General features: G+C 50.1%; 1 protein-coding gene across 2 annotated transcripts; it reads right to left on the bottom strand.

The window, feature by feature from the left end:
• Positions 1-476: 476 nt before the first annotated feature.
• Positions 477-15,240, bottom strand: KIFC1 (kinesin family member C1). 2 transcript variants are annotated; one of them, XM_033424251.2, is made up of 11 exons: positions 15,063-15,240; positions 8,755-8,895; positions 8,445-8,538; positions 7,865-7,918; positions 7,702-7,752; positions 7,093-7,493; positions 5,632-6,411; positions 4,540-4,830; positions 4,365-4,438; positions 4,162-4,237; positions 477-717 (listed from the first exon to the last, which is right to left on the bottom strand). In XM_033424251.2, exons 1-11 carry the CDS (start codon positions 15,072-15,074, stop codon positions 673-675), a joined length of 2,019 nt encoding a protein of 672 aa, XP_033280142.1. In that variant the 5' UTR covers positions 15,075-15,240; the 3' UTR covers positions 477-672. The 2 variants fall into 2 exon arrangements, with proteins under 2 accessions (XP_033280142.1, XP_004267780.1); XM_004267732.3 differs by having other exon boundaries at positions 8,755-8,892.
• Positions 15,241-16,349: the final 1,109 nt, after the last annotated feature.

The raw sequence follows: 16,349 nt of genomic DNA, 5'->3' as shown, positions 1-16,349 counted from the left end.
CCCCGCACTTCTAAGGCGGGTCCACGGACCGGGAGGGCTAGTACCGAGGCGGTGACGCCGCCGAGAGCCAGCCAATGGGCAGCGGGCGGGGCCAGCCCCAGCGGTTCGAACGGGAAGGCAGGGAAAGAGCGGGAGGAAAGAGCCAGCAGTTTGTGGGAGGGAGCGCCAGCCGCGCCCCTGGGCTCGGGTTCCTACCTTCCCACACTCGCCAGAGGAGTTCCTGCCCCGGGCTGGGGTGGCCTGTGGCAAAGGGGAAACAGAACTAGTGACTGTGGACACCTAGTGCCCACCTAGTGGGCAACTCCTAGACGCGGACGACGGGGGCAGGGTATGGGAGCTAGAGGCCACCCGACTCCGGGGATGGTCTGTTAGGGAGAAAAGCTGAAGCCCCTAACCCCGTGAAACACACACAAATGCTTGGCAGAATGGAAGATCCACAGTTCCCATCTTTACAGGCATGAAAAATATCTCCCTTATTGGGCAACAGCTAATAAAACCTTTATTTAAAAAAAAAACACAAAAACCCTCTTCTTTATTTGATAGGCCCAGGTATCACAGTGCCCCCCCCAATAAAGCACCCCCCACCGCCCCCCCTTCCCCGTCGGTCTCACACACACACACACACACACACACACACACACACACACACACACACACAATCTAGATCCGTCTTCATTTCCTATTGGCCTGGGCAGTACCAATAACACACTGGTTCACCTGCGGGCAGGGGGTTTAGACAAACAAAATAAAAAACGTTTTCAGAGTAACCAAAAGAACAGTTTTCTCCAAATCACCTCCCAACCCCCAATATTAGGGCTGCCCTCAGAGAATCCTAAAATAAGGGCTCTGAAAGGAAGTTCAGGCTGGTCTCAGTTCTCCCATGCCCACTAGGTATTCTAGGTCTGGAAGAGAAGGAAAGGCCTGAGAAGGAACAAAAGCCCCACAAAGGAGCAGGGAGAGGAGCTTCTGTTTCTAGCAGTACCTCGGACTAGACACCCCCAAAACCCTCCCAACACTAATGCTTAATAAGCTAGATAAAACAAGAACGACACAAATTTAGGAACCAAGGTTATTTGGAAAATTAATGATTCCAAGCCTAGGGGAGGAAATGTACAAGATGGATCTGGAGTAAAGACTACTGGGGACCTATCTAAAGGACACAGGAGCCAAGCTGGAGCTTCTACTGGCCAAAGATGGGCGATTTGAGCATCAGAATGAATAATGACCGCAAAGGATATATACCAAAAGTACAAGTAAGTATCTGTAAGATGTTACCTCCTGGATAAAAACTCAGTGTTCACCTTTGAAAGTTGCCAGGATACCAACTTATAATACTGAAAATTGATAAAGAATCTAGCATTTATCCCATCTTACCTATATGGACTGAATTTCAGAATAACCAAATAGATGGCAAAGGGGAGTTATTTATAGAAGAATTGTGATTAATAAATGTAGAACTGAGAAAATTAGAAAATCACCATTTAAAAAAAATCACCATTTAAAAACTCCCTAATAATAGATCTAGATAGCATTACTGATAAAATCACTAGGGGAAAAAGCTGATAGGGAGTTTTTAAATGGATAGATCAGGCTGACAATACCCTAATCCAATGATCAATTTTTTTTTTTTTTTTTTTTGCGTTACACGGGCCGCTCACTGTTGTGGCCTCTCCCGCTGCAGAGCACAGGCTCCGGAGGCGCAGGCTCAGCGGCCATGGCTCACGGGCCCAGCCGCTCCGCGGCATGTTGGATCCTCCCGGACCGGGGCACGAACCCGCGTCCCCTGCATCGGCAGGCGGACTCTCAACCACTGTGCCACCAGGGAAGCCCCCAATGATCAATTTTTATATCATTAAAAGTGGAACAATTAGGGGGAGGGGGAAAAAAAGTGGAACAACTAGATACTAGGTGCCTCCTGATATGATGCAATAGAAAGTGTATCACACCATCGAAGTTTTTTTCCCCAAGAAATTTAAACCTGATTCAAATCAAGCCTCTAAATCTACAAAAATTGTGAAGGAAAGAGGAAGCAACCAGCCAAAATCTAGAATGTGGTATATTCTATAGGACAAGTGACCCTACTTCTTCAACAAATAAATGCTATAAAAGGGGATGAGATTATTATAGATTAAAAGAAACTCGGACTTCCTTGGTGGTGCAGTGGTTAAGAATCCGCCTACCAACGCAGGGCACACGGGTTCAAGCCCTACTCCCCGGGAAGATCCCACGTGCTGTGGAGCAACTAAGCCCATGTGCCACAACTACTGAAGTCCGCACACCTAGATCCCATGCTCCGCAACAAGAGAAGCCACCACAGTGAGAAGCCCACACACCAGAATGAAGAGTAGCCCCGGCTCGCCACAGCTAGAGAAAGCCTGCACACAGCAATGAAGACCCAATGCAGCCATAAATAAATAAATAAAAATTTAAAAAGAAACTCGAGACAATTTCAACCATATGAAATGGGCGGCCCTTGCTTTGATCCTGAACAGAGCAAACCTAATGTATAAAAAGCATTTCTGAGACAATAGGGAAATTCAACATCTACTGGGTATTAGAGGATATTAAAGAGTTCATGTTGTTGGGTGTTAATGATGTTGCTAGAACTTTACTTGGGGACTTCCCTGGTGGCGCAGAGATTAAGAATCTGCCTGCCAACGCAGGGGACACGGGTTTGAGGCCTGGTCCAGGCAGATCCCACTTGCCGCAAAGCAACTAAGCCCCTGCACCACAACTACTGAAGCCTGTGTGCCTAGAGCCTGCGAGCCACAACTACTGAAGCCCGTGCGCCTAGAGCCCATGCTCCCACAACGAGAAGCCGCCGCAATAAGAAACCTGAGCAGCCCCCGCTCGCCGCAACCAGAAAAAGCCCACGTGCAGCAATGAAGACCCAAAGCAGCCAAAAATAAATAAACTAAAAAAAAAAAAAAAAAGAACTTTACCTGAACTTGCAAGATTGCAAGGGAAATCCTGATTAAAGTAGACCAGGGCAGGGTGCTAAGGTGGCTGACTACTACCATGGCAGCAAGAGTACAGAAGGGCACACAAGATCAGAGACCCTGAATAAAGCCAGAACACATCGTAGGACTATACCCTCAGGAAAACAAGTAACCAGAGGGAAAAATTGCCCTCTGGAGGCAGACAGTAAAGAAACATCCTGATTTAACTCTAGTAGAGGGAGCTTAAGTCTCCTACAGAATTCATGGCCATGGACACAGCTGATCTTCGTGGGGATTGGAGCCTGAATTCACACTATTTGGAACAGTCTGAAAAACCTGTACGTCTTTGATCCAGTAATTCCATTTCAAGGAATCTCTCCCTAGATAGTTAGATGTAACTAAACAAATATAAAATGATAATGTACAAGGTTAGCCAACATGGCTTTGTATGTAATAGTAAAAGGGTGGAAATAATCCAAGTGTCCAGTAGAGGGAACTGGTGGATAAACTTTGGTGCATCTACACAGTGGAGTCCTAGGCAGATGTAAAAATAATGGGGGCGCTCCCCGGGGCTCCCCTGGTGGCGCAGTGGTTGAGAGTCCGCCTGCCATTGCAGGGGGCGCAGGTTCGTGACCCGGACCGGGAGGATCCCACGTGCCGTGGAGCGGCTGGGCCCGTGAGCCATGGCTGCTGGGCCTGCGCGTCCAGAGCCTGTGCTCCACAGCAGGAAAGGCCACAGCAGTGAGAGGCCCGCGTACCGCAAAAAAAAAAAAAAAAAAAAAGCACGGGACAACATAATATATGAGAGAGGGAGAAGAGACGTCTTATATAAGGAGGGAAATCCCATGCATGTTGCTTGTATTTGCAAAAAGAAACATTGGAAGGATAAGTAAAATGATAAATGATGAAAATGATTACTAGGGCAAGTGGAGAGAATGGGGACAGGGGCAGTGGTTAAATCTCACTTGTTGTATATAGCTTTCTATTGATATAGTTTTGACCTTTCAACTACCTATTTTTAAAAACTTAATTAAAAACCCCCAAACGTCAATAGTTAAAAAAAAAAAAAAAGGATCCAGGTAGGTAGTGCCCCAGATGCCTGGCAAATGTACATCCATTCTGGATGAACCATGCCCCCTGGCCTGAAGGACAGTAGGGTAGGGGTGGAGAAGGCTATAATCCCCAGGAGGTCTGACAGGGATGGGACTGGTAGTGACCGCACCTTGGAGGCAAAACGTAGGGAGTTGAGGGACTCGGAGACATTCTCTTCTAGGGGAGAAATGTTCACAAACATGAGCCTGTGGAGAGAGAGGGGGCCAAGCCCCAGCATCAGTGGCTGGGCAGAGCCTGGACCAGGTCTTCACGGTGTTGCCTCCCCAACCCTGACCCCAATGTTGTGGTTCCCAGCCCACCCCTTCCCCTCACATCTTAGCGCTGCCGCCCAGAGAGTTCTGCAGCAGGTAGGTCAGCTTGCTGTTCCGGTAAGGCACGTGGGACTCCTAGAGGGTTGGGGGGGACAGGTGGTTAGGACAGGGCTGGGTTCAGCATGGTCAGCCCCAACCTCTCCCTGGGGTCCGCCTGCCCCCACCCCCATTACTACCTTGTTGCTCAAGGCCATGATGACCAGCCCCAGCGTGGACAGGCTGCTGTTAATGGCCTGCGTTTCCCGAAGGCGTTCCCGCTCTCCAGGACCGAGGGCCAAGCCGGGGTCTAGCCGCTCACTCCCAGCCAGGTCCACAAGGCTGAGGGGGGCCGCACACTGCAGGCCTCGGCCAGCATGCTCCCCAGAGATCTGCAGCTGGAACACACTGTGACTTCGTGACGATCGCTCATTCTGGGCTGTGCGGGCCACAGCCCGGTTCTGGCGGGCCAGATGGAGCAGGGCCTCCACCTGGGGATGGACAGCAGCAAGAGGCAAAGGCAGGTAGAAGTCAGTACATAGCTAGGTCAGGTAAGGCGATGAGTAAGACTCAGCACCTGCCCTCCTGATGCTTTCTTTCTAGCCAGCAAAAGAATAAGTAAAATACACAGTGCGTCTGAGAGTACTAAGGAGTAAAATAAAACAGAAAAGTAGTGTGTGAGGGTGAGGGTTGCAATTTTAGAAAGGATGGCCAGCGGGAATTCCCTGGTGGTCTAGTGCTTAGGACTCTGTGCTTTCACTGCCGGGGTCCGGGTTCAATCCCTGGTTGGGGAACTAAGATCTCACAAGCTGTGCAGTGCGGCCAAGTTAGGGAAAAAAAAAAAAAAGAATGGTCAGGGATGGCCTCAATGCCTTAAAATCTTAAGCGAGGGAGCAAGCTCTTCCAGGAGAGGAGCAGGAATGTTCAGGCAAAGGAGACAGCACGTGCAAAGGCCCTGATCTGAGGGTGTGACGAGCAGGCTGAGGAACAGGTGGGAGGCCAGCATGGATGTCATGAACTGAGCAAGAAGAGTGGGCAGAGGTGAGACCTGAGATTGACGGGCAGGGCCCAGTGGCACCCGCTTCAGCAGGCCCATCACTTCTCTCCACTCCTTGGTTCCACAAAGGCGGATGCACCTCATAGCCCACCAGCCAAAACTGAATATGCAACCTACCCCTCACCACTCACCCTTCCTCATCCTCAGCGTTCTCCTCCCCCTGCTCATCCACCTCCATCCTTGTCACCCTGCCCATGCCTCCCCAGTGTCCAGGCTAGTGGCCCTCAGCACTTACCTCTCTCTCACAGGAGACAGGAACATATCGGGCGTTGGTGACAGTAAGCTCCTCGCTCCCCGGCCCTGCCCGGCGAATCTCACACTCACCCCCATGGCCCTTCCGGGTCCCAGTGGCCAGCAGGTCTCGGACAGTCTCGTTGTAGATCTCTACGTAACTTGCCACAAAGCTGTAGGTCCAGCCCTGGCCACGTAGCTCCTGGGCCACAGAAAAGAGGTGCCGCAGGGCCCGAGGGATCAGCCCCTCCACCTGGGGGTCTCCCCCAGGCCCACCCTCCATGGTGAAGGTCTTGCCACTGCCTGTCTGGCCGTAGGCAAAGATGCATACTGGGTAGCCATCCAGGGCTGACTGGACAAGCATGGAAATCTCTTCAAACACTTCGTCCTGTCCACTCCCTGGTGGGAATACCCGGTCAAAGGAGAAGTCATGGCGGGTGGGGGCAGCTGGCGCCCCACTCAGGGTCCCACGCCGCTCGTCAGACCGGGAGAGGCTGAGTCGGGTTGGAGGGTCGGAGGGCCCGCTGGGGCCGGAGGGAAATAGCAGAAAGCCAGGGGGTGGGGTGGACTCCCCTGGAAGGACGGGGCGGACCCGGCAGAAGACACGGACATTGCCTTTGAGTTCCTGCAGCTGGTTGTGTAGCCGCCGGCGTTCCATCTCAAGCCCATGGAGACGTTCTTCCCGGTTAGCCAGTAAGTCCGCCTGGGCTGCAGCCTCCTGGCGCAGGGATGCCACCTCTGCTTGGCTGCCCGACAGAGCAGTTTCTGATGCCTGTAGCCTCCTCTGTCCAGAACAGAGCAGACACAGAGGGTGAGATGCAACCAAGAACAAGAACAAGAACAAGTCATGATGGGATGTGGGGGTGGGAGGTGGGCTGGGCCCTGCCCCCAAGGACTTCACAGACTGGTAAAGAAAGAGATAAGGAAATAGGAATCATAGTACTAGAATGGGGAGTGCTATGGGAGCATCCAGAAGGGGCACAAGGGGAATGATATCTAGGCTGACACCCAAAAAGTATGGGAGTGGACCAAGGGAAGGATGGAGTGCAGAAAGAATATTCCACAAAGAGGGACGTGTATATGCAAAATGCCCTGAATTGAGAATCGAGTCATTTGAGAGACTACAAGTAATGCAATCTAGTTGGTGCTCGCCAAGGAGTCAAATGGATGAGAAGGAGAGAGAATGCGTGGGAATTTTTATCAGGAAAACAGAGAAAGAAGAAAGGGGGCAGAGAAGTAGAGGCGATACAGACCCGAGGAAGATACGGAAACAGAGTCAGGATAGGGTGAAGTGGGGCAGAAAGCAAGACAGAGTCAGGAGTGGGCGGGGGTGGGGGCGACGGGGGAGCAGGGTAGGGGACGGAGGTGTACTGCCAGAGAGAGGTGGTCAGGGATTCAAAGCCCAAAGTGACTTCCGGGCAACCTAGAAAGAAGGGTCAGCATTTGGCGAGAAGCTGGCCCTTACCTCCTGCTCCTCCAGCTGGGCAGCCAGCCCCCTCCGCTCCTCCTGCAGTTCCAGCTGTTCTTTCTGGAGCTCTTGCACTAAGCCCTCCTGCGTGCCCAGCCGCTCTTCCAGCTCTAGGACCAGAGTGCTCAGGTTCCCCAGCTCCTGTTGGCCCTGCTCAGCCTGGGCCCGCACCCTGGCCAACTCCTCTTCCAGTGTCCTGCGCTCTGTCCCCAGGGCCGTGGCCTGTTGCTGGGCCTCCCTGAGCTGGTTCCGCAGCTGTTGGTTCTCCTGGTCCAACATCTGGGTCCTCTCACGGCAGCATTTCAGCTCTGCGTTTAGGTCACATAACTGACCCTTTAAGTCCCAGGCTGGACGTTTGCTGGGTTTCTTCCTTCCCACCACAGGAGGAGCAGCTGTTGCTAAGATGGGCACAGAAAAGACAAAGGTCAGGGAACTCTTGGCTCTGTCTCGCTCTCTCCTCCCTCCTAGCCTTTAGCGCCTCCACACCTGACCCTCCAACTCCTTCTTCTTCAGACAGGGAAGAGACCAAAAGGATTTTTCTAGGTACTCACCACCTCCTCTTCCCTATCCCAGCCTCTCACCCAAGGATTATATTTGGTCACCTACTGCCAGGCTTCTGGGCAGGAACAGCAGGGCCTGGCTTCTGATTCTTCAGCACTAGAGAATTGGGGAGGTGACATAAGGAATTACAGCATCAGGGTCCCTCCACCTCCATCCTTCTCCCTTTACCCCCAATCCCTTCTCAGCCCCAGGTCTTAAGCACTGTTACCTGTGGCGATAGCTGTGGAACATGGGGGTCCTGTCTTCCTGGGAACTTTCGGCACTGTCGGGAAATTGGACAGAAGAAAAGCAGAGTCATGATTCTCAGGGTGGCATGTACTCTGACTGGGCCGAAGGCAGAGGAGCTGCTTTTTCAGAGGATTAGAAGAAATAAGATAACTTCCTTCTTCCCTTAAATCTGACCAACTCCTAGAGATATCCTTCCTAGGACCAACAAGCCAAGAAACAAGTTGGACCAAGACAAGCAAAAAGAGCAAGGGGGCAGAACCAGGTGTATGTAAAGTACGCTAGCATGTGTGTAAAACATGTTGGGGAACATGCCCATATTTGCTTGCAAACCCACAGAACATCCCTGGAAGGACTCACAGTTGCCCCTGGTTGGGGGACTGGGTGCCTGGGGAACATGGGCAGGAGGGAGATTTTTCACTGTATAACAACTTTCGTGCCTTCGGAATTTTGAAACAAGTAAAACATATTACCTATTCAAAATAAGCTAAGATTGAAAGAAAAGAAAAAGAAAAAGAAAGAAGTGAGTTGAAGAGAACTGGACTTTGTGCCCTGGAGCCCACCTGCGGTCTGGCCTTGTGTCTGTGGCACAGTGGTGAGGGCCGTTGCTCTGGGGCGGGACGTGGCCACTTTGGTGCCCAGGCCTCGTTTCCTTTTCTGGGGAAAGACAAGGATGGGGGGTGGAGTCCATGATTACCCTCTGATGGTTTTACACACACACACACACACACACACACACACACACACACACACACACACACACACACGTACATGGATTTCCAAACCCAGCTCACACACACACACACACACACACACACACACACACACACACACACACACACACACGTACATGGATTTCCAAACCCAGCTCACCTTCTCAGGCTCCAAGTCCTCCTCCATCTGGTCGGGACCCCTCTTCAGCCTGCTTCCCGGGAGGGGGAGCCGGGAAGGGGCCTTGGCCAGGGCTCTCTTCAGCTCTATGTTCCCCTTCACTTCCAACAAGGGGGACCTCTGCTGGGAAGAGAGAGACCCTTCAGACAATACCCTGTGGCCCAAATGTCCCAAGAACTCCCGTTTATGGCCCCCCAGCCTAATTCTCATCACCACCAACAAGCATTATATGAGTACCCCTTGTGCCACAAACTGCAGCTCACAGATGATGTGCCGTCTAAAAACCATGGAGAGAGGTGGGACGTAACACAAACCCTAAGGGAATAGCTGGACAGATGCTGAATTTCAGCTAAGTTTAAGGGCAGTACTTAAAAAAGCAGGGAAAAGGAACACTCCTTTCGGAAGGCAAAACCTTAAGCTTGCACATGGTACAGCTGGGAAACCACTACACCCTTTTAGGGAAAGCTGCCATTATAAACAAGGGAGAGAGTTGGGAGAATAAGTTTGAAGACTGGGTAGGAGGAGCAGGTAACATTTATTGGGAACTGTTTCAAATGCTTTATCTGTATCAACTGACTTAAACCTCCCAGCCCACTGAGGAGGAGCTATTATTAGCCTCATTTTGCAGATGAGGGAAGGAAGGCTGAGAGGTAAACTAGCTGGTCTAAAGTCATCAGTGAATAAAAAGCAAAGCCAGGGTTAGAATCTAGACAGTCTGGTTCTGGAGGCCATGTTTGTAACCACTTGATCACACTGTCTCATAGGGCATTGATGCTAAGCTAAGGAATTTAGGCTTTAGCCCTGCATATATGGAGAGCCAGATACAGTTTCTGATCAGGCATGTGAAAAACATACAAAAGAGCCTATTATAAATAATAATAGGGACTTCCCTGGTGGCACACCGGTTAAGAATCCATCTGCCAATGCAGGGGACACGGGTTCGAGCCCTGGTCCAGGAAGACCCCACATGCAGCGGAACAACTAAGTCCATGAGCCACAACTACTGAGCCTGTGCTCTAGAGCCCACGAGTCACAACTACTGAAGCCTGCGCACCTAGAGACTGTGCTCTGCAACAAGAGAAACCACCGCAATGAGAAGCCCGCGCACAGCAACAAAGAGTAGCCCCCGGTCACTACAACTAGAGAAAGCCCATGTGCTGCAAAGAAGACCCAATGCAGCCAAAAATAAATAAACAAACAAACAAACAAACAAATAAATAATAATGAGGTGTAAGTAGGCTGACTTGCATGAGGAAGACGAGGAAGCAGGGGCATGACCAGTCTGGAGACCACCGAAGTACAGGTATGAGGTAGGGGCGTGGGAGAGAAAGATCCTCTCCTCTAAGCAGCCCAGTTCAGTACCTGGGGATCATGCCCACCCTATGGTTACTCCTACGTAGGATGACCAACTATTCTGGTTTGCCAAGAACTGAGAGGTTTCTTGGGACACAGCATTTCAGTGCTAAAACCAGGTAATTCCTATGCAAACCAGGACAAGTGGTCACCCTACTCCTATCCCACCATCAGGAAAGTACCATGTATAGATCAACTTCTGATTTTCACTATAGGTAACTATTAATTCCAAGGCCAATCTCTCTCTGCCCTTCAGTTTACTTCATTCATTCAATATTTACAAAGTGCCTATTACATGCCAGGAAATGATCTGGATTCTGGAGTAACAGACGTGGTCCCTGCCCTCAAGATTGTGACAGGACAGTAGGCAAGCGAAGCATTTAAAGAGATGATTAAATCTTTACCAAGTGCTATCATAAAAGGATCCCAAAGGAGGGGGTGGGCATCCAGTTTAGATGGGGAGAGTGTCAGACACAATTCTACAAAGTATTTTCAGGCCAAGCCTTGAAGATGAGGAAGAGTTGGCTTGATGGGCTTGGGCCAAGGAGGAGCATTCCAAGCAGAAAGCAAGGAGAGGGACTTGTTAAGGAATGACAAATCATTCTATTCAAGTGAACACAGGGATGTACATAGAAAGTGGGGAGAGGAAAAGAGAGGTAGAAGGGAAAGACCGTGGTATGCCGTGATAAGGAATCCGGGGTCTACTGAAGACAAGAGGGACACTGATGATTTTTAAACATGAGAATAGTATGACTCGATCTTTACTGCAAAAGTGAACTGTGCGCAATGCAAAGAATGAACGGAAATAGAAGATGAGGGTTATCACAGCAGAGGGATGGCGTCATTCCTTCATTCATCCATTCAACAAGGATTTGTTGCACTAGATTTGTTGAATGACTGCTCTTCTAGGCTCTGGTGTGAGAGTAATGAATGTAAAGTCCCTGCCTGCCCAGAGCTTACTTTCTAGGGCAGCCTTTCCAAACTGGGGTACAAGAGAATTAAGCTCTACAGAAAATGATGTGTTTTCTCAATTCTCCCAAGAATATAAAAAACAGCTCTTACCATTCTAGGTGCCTCAGAGAGAAGTTAATGCATTAGACACAAAGGATGCCTTAGGGCATTAGATCTTAATTCTCATGGAACTCAGTTGAGAGGGGATGTTCTAAGAGTTTGATGGCTAAGCAGAGCTGGCGTGGGGGTGGGGGGGAGTAGCTAGAGGTCAGGCAGTGAAGGAGATGGAGTCCAGGCTGACTCCAAGAAGCCTGCCCTGGTTCCCAAGATCACAGAAGGAAAATCTGGGTTTGTTTGTTTTTTAATTAAACTTCTCATTTTAAAACCACTGTAGATTCACAGGCAGTTGTAAGAAATAACATGGAGAGATCTGAGAGTGCCTGAAGGGCTAATTTTTAAGAGATGCTAAGTTCAACTTTGGGAAAGTGAGGTTAAGGATGTTCATAGAACATCACTAAAGAGAAAACTCTGAAACAATTTGATATCCTGGTTTTTAAATTATTGGTTTATTGTCTTTCCTAACATTAGACTGTGAGCATCACAAAAACATGCCTGTTTTGTTCACAACTATAGAACCAGAGTGCCCAGTACAATGTCTGCTACATGGTAGGACTCAATAGTTTTTTTTTTTAATTTTTGGCAGCGTCGAACAGTCTGTGGGATCTTAGTTCCCCGACCAGGGATCAAACCTGCACCCTTGGCAATGAAAGCACGGAGTCCTAACCATCGGACTGCCAGGGAATTCCCTCAATACATTTTTCAAGGAATGAAATTAGATGTCCACCAGCAGGGAAATGCTCAAATAAACTGCAATGCATCCAAACCATTGGCTCCTATACAAATAAAAAGGGAAAAAAAAGGAGGTGGTGTTCTCTTTTCCTGCCACCTGCAGAAAATGTGCACAAAGAATGCTGATTTTAATTCACTTTAATCAAATGTAGTATGAAAACTAAATTTTTCTTTTAAGTATTTCAAGGTCAAACACTGAATTTTTTTAATTACCTGTGCCTTCGTTCTCCCTACACTATGATAGTGGATCAACTAAAGGCCTACCTCCCAGGAATTTGTGTGGGTTCAGAAAATGTGTTCAAAGGTTTGTTTATACAGGACAACTCCTAAGAGTACAGTATTTATTTTTCTCCCATCTATAAAGCTAGACAAGATGACTCCCAACTTTCCACAATAAGCATATGCACTTAACCTTCTATAAAAACAGATTTTCATGGAACCCCTCCTATACCCACTTCCCAGGATCAGAGATGGATGCCCTGCTGCTAAGGAATCTCCTGCACGTGAGCATCTGCTCCCACCCTCACCCACACAGGAATAGTGCTCCAGCAAGCCTTCCTTCTCTCCTCTGCACCATCATTTTCACTCTCTCCTGGATCATTCCAATCAGTATATAATACATGTTATTATTACTTCCAACCAAAAAGAGTTTTTCTCTCCTAACCCTGTCCCAGTCAGGCTTTCACTCCCACCATTCCACCAAAACTGCCCTCAAGGTCACAAGTCTGCTTGTGTTGCTAAACCAATTCTTCATCTTTTTGTTTCTTGACCCATCAGCTGCGTGTAATACAACTGATCACTCTCTCTTCCTTAATACACTCGCTTCATTTAGCTCCTGGGAGACCATCCTCTCCTGGTTTTCCTACCTCGCTGGTAGATCCTCTTCATATACCCAAACTTTAACAGTGGTCTTTCTATTCTCTATCTACACTCTAGGCCACTCCTATGGCTTTAAACACCATTCATATGCTGACAACTCCCAAACTATTGTCTCCAGCCCAGACTTTGAAATCTTAACCTCCTGACGTCTAACCCTCCTTCAACCTTGCTCTCTTGCAGCTTCCTCCATTTCAGTTGATATAAATCCATCTTTCAGCTGCTCAAGCAAATACACCCAAAGTCCTCTCATTCTCTTACGTACCACAAAGTCTAACATCAGCAAACGTGGCCAACTCTATCTTCCAAATAGATCCAGAATCGGACCACTTGTAACCACCTCCCCTGCTACTACCATGATCCAAGTTACCATCATCTGTCACCTGGATTATCACACTCTACTGGTTCTCAACTAGGGATGGTTCTCAACTAGGGATGACTTTACTCCCCAGGGGACGTTTGACAATGTCTGGAGACACTTTGTCATGATTAGGTGGAGGTTGCTACTGTCATCTAGTGGGTAGAAGCCAGGAATGCTGCTAAACAACAGACAACTTATAGGACAATCCCCCCCGCCCCCCATAAGAAGTCAATATGTGAAAGCTGAGAAAACCTGCCCCATTCCTAAAAGCTCTCCTTGTTTCTATCCTTTCTTCCTTACAGTCTAATCTCAATGCAGCTGCTAGAGTGGTCATCTTTTTTTTTTTTTTTGCGGTACGCGCGCCTCTCACTGTGTGGCCTCTCCCATTGCGGAGCACAGGCTCCGGACGCGCAGGCTCAGCGGCCATGGCTCACAGGCCCAGCCGCGGCATGTGGGATCTTCCCGGACCGGGGCACGAACCTGTGTCCCCTGCATCGGCAGGTGGACTCTCAACGACTGCGCCACCAGGGAAGCCCCTAGAGTGGTCCTCTTAAATTGTAGGACAGATCTTGTCTCTCTTTGCTTAAAACCATCCAGTGATTCCCCATCTCACTCAGAGAAAAAAAATCAAAGTCTTCAAAACGGCCCCTGCGAGGAGCAATGCATTCAACAGCCCCCTCTGCTACCTGACATCCCTTCCCACAAACTTCCCCGTTGCTCATTCCATTTCGGGTTTGCTACACAACTCTAGTGGCTTTGCTCTAGCGGATTCCCTCTGCCTGGAATGATCTTAATAACTACTTGCCTGTTTCCCTCACCTCTTTCAAGTCTTTATTCAACTCTCACCTTCTTAACGGAGCTTACTAAGACAACCCAATTTAACAGTCTATCTTGTCAGCTGGCCTCCCCTCCCTCTCTAAATCTGCTCAAAATTTTCCTTTTCTCCATAGCCCTTATCACCTTCTTAACAGCATTATATAATTTACTTATCACATATTGCCTGTCTCCCATGGAATGGCAGCTCCATGATGACAGGGATCTCTGCTTGCTCACTGCCGCATCCCAAGCACATAATAGGTGCTCAGTAAATATGTGATGAATAAATATGAGAAGCCTTCTATTTTTTTTCACTGTCACATCACACTGCTCTGCTCTCTGGCTGGCAGGATACAAAGAGTATCTCTTCAAGTTGAAACCTGACTTTGGGTAAATCTGAATGTGAAATACTAGTAAACAGAGGATTCAGGCAGGAGGCCTTTTCTGGCACCAGAAGTCAACCCACTCTCACTGTCACAAACACACCTCTCTCCACTGGAGAGGGGAGGTTGCAGGTGGTTGTGAGGTGCAGCAGGGCACTGATGAGAGAAGAAATTAAGTTAACCAGTCCCACTGAGCAGAGATCTCTGCAAAACCTGGGGAAGGAGAGATAATGAGGAGTCCTTCAGTTCACAGTACTCCATTCCCCTTCTCCCCTTCCTACACCCCGAAGAGGCCGCAAAGAGGAGAGAGGACACGAAAGGACATCAGCAGGGATTTGGCCTCAGACACCACTTCCCTAGAGCTAGTGGTCATCTCAGAACACACACTGCAATAGTGAGTAGGAATGGACAGGTGGGAACGTGTTCAGACAAGCCTGAGAATTCGAAATGGGAAATCCTGGAAACATGAAAGTGAGCAAGGGCGTGGGGGACTCCCTGAAGCTGCGGGAAGGCAGGCAGACTCCCCCCACCCCCACTCCTGGGGCTGCTCCCTGCCTTCTCCACTCTCCACCCCTCATCCCCTTCCACTGCGCGGGGGCGCACGACCTTGGCCCTGCAGGCAGGCAGAACTGAGGCCGCCGGCACGTCAGCACAGCGGGGTGGGGCGACCAGCTGTCGTCCCCGCGCCGACCCCTACTCACCTGCGGCTCCATGTCCAGCTCCGTGCCACACACGGCAGGGAAGCGCAATGGAAGAGGACAGGGCGCCGGGGCTCCCGGAACCCGCGTTCTCTCGCGCGCTCGCGACACAGAACACGCACGTCCCGGACTCCGGCGCTGCCAGCCCGGCGCCACACCCGCCACTTTTGAATTTCAACGGCCGCCACCCTGCTCACCTCGCTCCGCACTCAGGGGCCAATCGTCGCCGCCGCCACAGCCGAGGGCCAATCGCAGCGTCGTCCACCTCCCGAGGCCACACCCCACTAGGCCACCGCCTTCCCGTTCCTGCTTCCCATGCCCTGGGAGGCTGGCGGGTTAGTCACACTTCCGGCCTCACTATTTCTTTTCTCACCCCACCCCTCCTCCAGCGGGAGTCGCGCTGGACTTCCGCTCGGCTCCCGGCCGCCGCTCGCTGCGTCAGAAATTGCAGGGAACACGTCGCCCTAACGTAACTCGTGTAGGGGCGGGGACGCTGGAGGAAAGGAATCACGCGTGCGCAAACAGAACCCTTGCGGGGCGCGACCAGTGCTCCCTAGCGGCGGCAGTAGGAAGCGCACTCGTTAGCCCCGACTGGATCGATGTGTTTGCGGATGGTGCGCGACGTCTCCCAGATGCTTAGAACTGATCCCGGAAGTTGATGCTCGATCCCTTATGCGGATGTCAGAGTGGCTGAGGCTGCCCATTCCCCGGTCTCTTTGGCATTTATCACCAAACTTAATGACCTTGAGTACAGCTTGGCGCTCCATGGAAGCCCGACGGTGGGAATTCGAGGCCCAGGAGAGGAGGATTTTTCTCTCCAGTCAGCCTCCTCGCCTTACCTCCTACGTACCTGGGCGCTGCTACTGGTGCTAGAGAACTGGCTTGAGTCTTTCCGAGCCTAGAGCCCATGGAGGCCTTACTGCTTACGTTTATGGAATATTTTTTATGCTTTTCAGACTAACTGTACCCGTGCGTTATCCCTTTTAATGATCCCTCGATTCACTGGGCTCTTACTATGTGTCAAGTGCTTTGCATTTCTTATTTGCAAGCTAGGTGAAGGAGCCAGGTTCAGAAAGGTGAAGTTAACAAGTACAAAGTCACACTGCTGATTGGGAGTGGATCTAGATTCCACTAGTTTCGAAATACAAGCTATGGGCCTTCCCTGGCGGCCCAGTGGTTAGGACTCTGCGCTTCCACCGTAGGGGGAACGGGTTCGATTCCTAGTTGGGGAACAAAGATCCTACATGCTGCAAGGCGTGGCCAAACAAAACAAAACAAAACAAAAGACCA

Source organism: Orcinus orca, chromosome 10 (assembly GCF_937001465.1).
Source record: "Orcinus orca chromosome 10, mOrcOrc1.1, whole genome shotgun sequence".
In the NCBI taxonomy this organism is placed as follows: domain Eukaryota; kingdom Metazoa; phylum Chordata; class Mammalia; order Artiodactyla; family Delphinidae; genus Orcinus; species Orcinus orca.
This window is presented reverse-complemented; position numbering and strand designations above follow the sequence as displayed.

Excerpts from the sequence above, each read along its gene's own strand:
- KIFC1 (XM_033424251.2), bottom strand. Across the intron at positions 7,919-8,444 it reads GACACAAGGCCAGACCGCAG|TGCCGAAAGTTCCCAGGAAG; the intron begins GTGGGCTCCAGG and ends ATTTCCCGACAG. Across the intron at positions 4,439-4,539 it reads TCATGGCCTTGAGCAACAAG|GAGTCCCACGTGCCTTACCG; the intron begins GTAGTAATGGGG and ends CCAACCCTCTAG.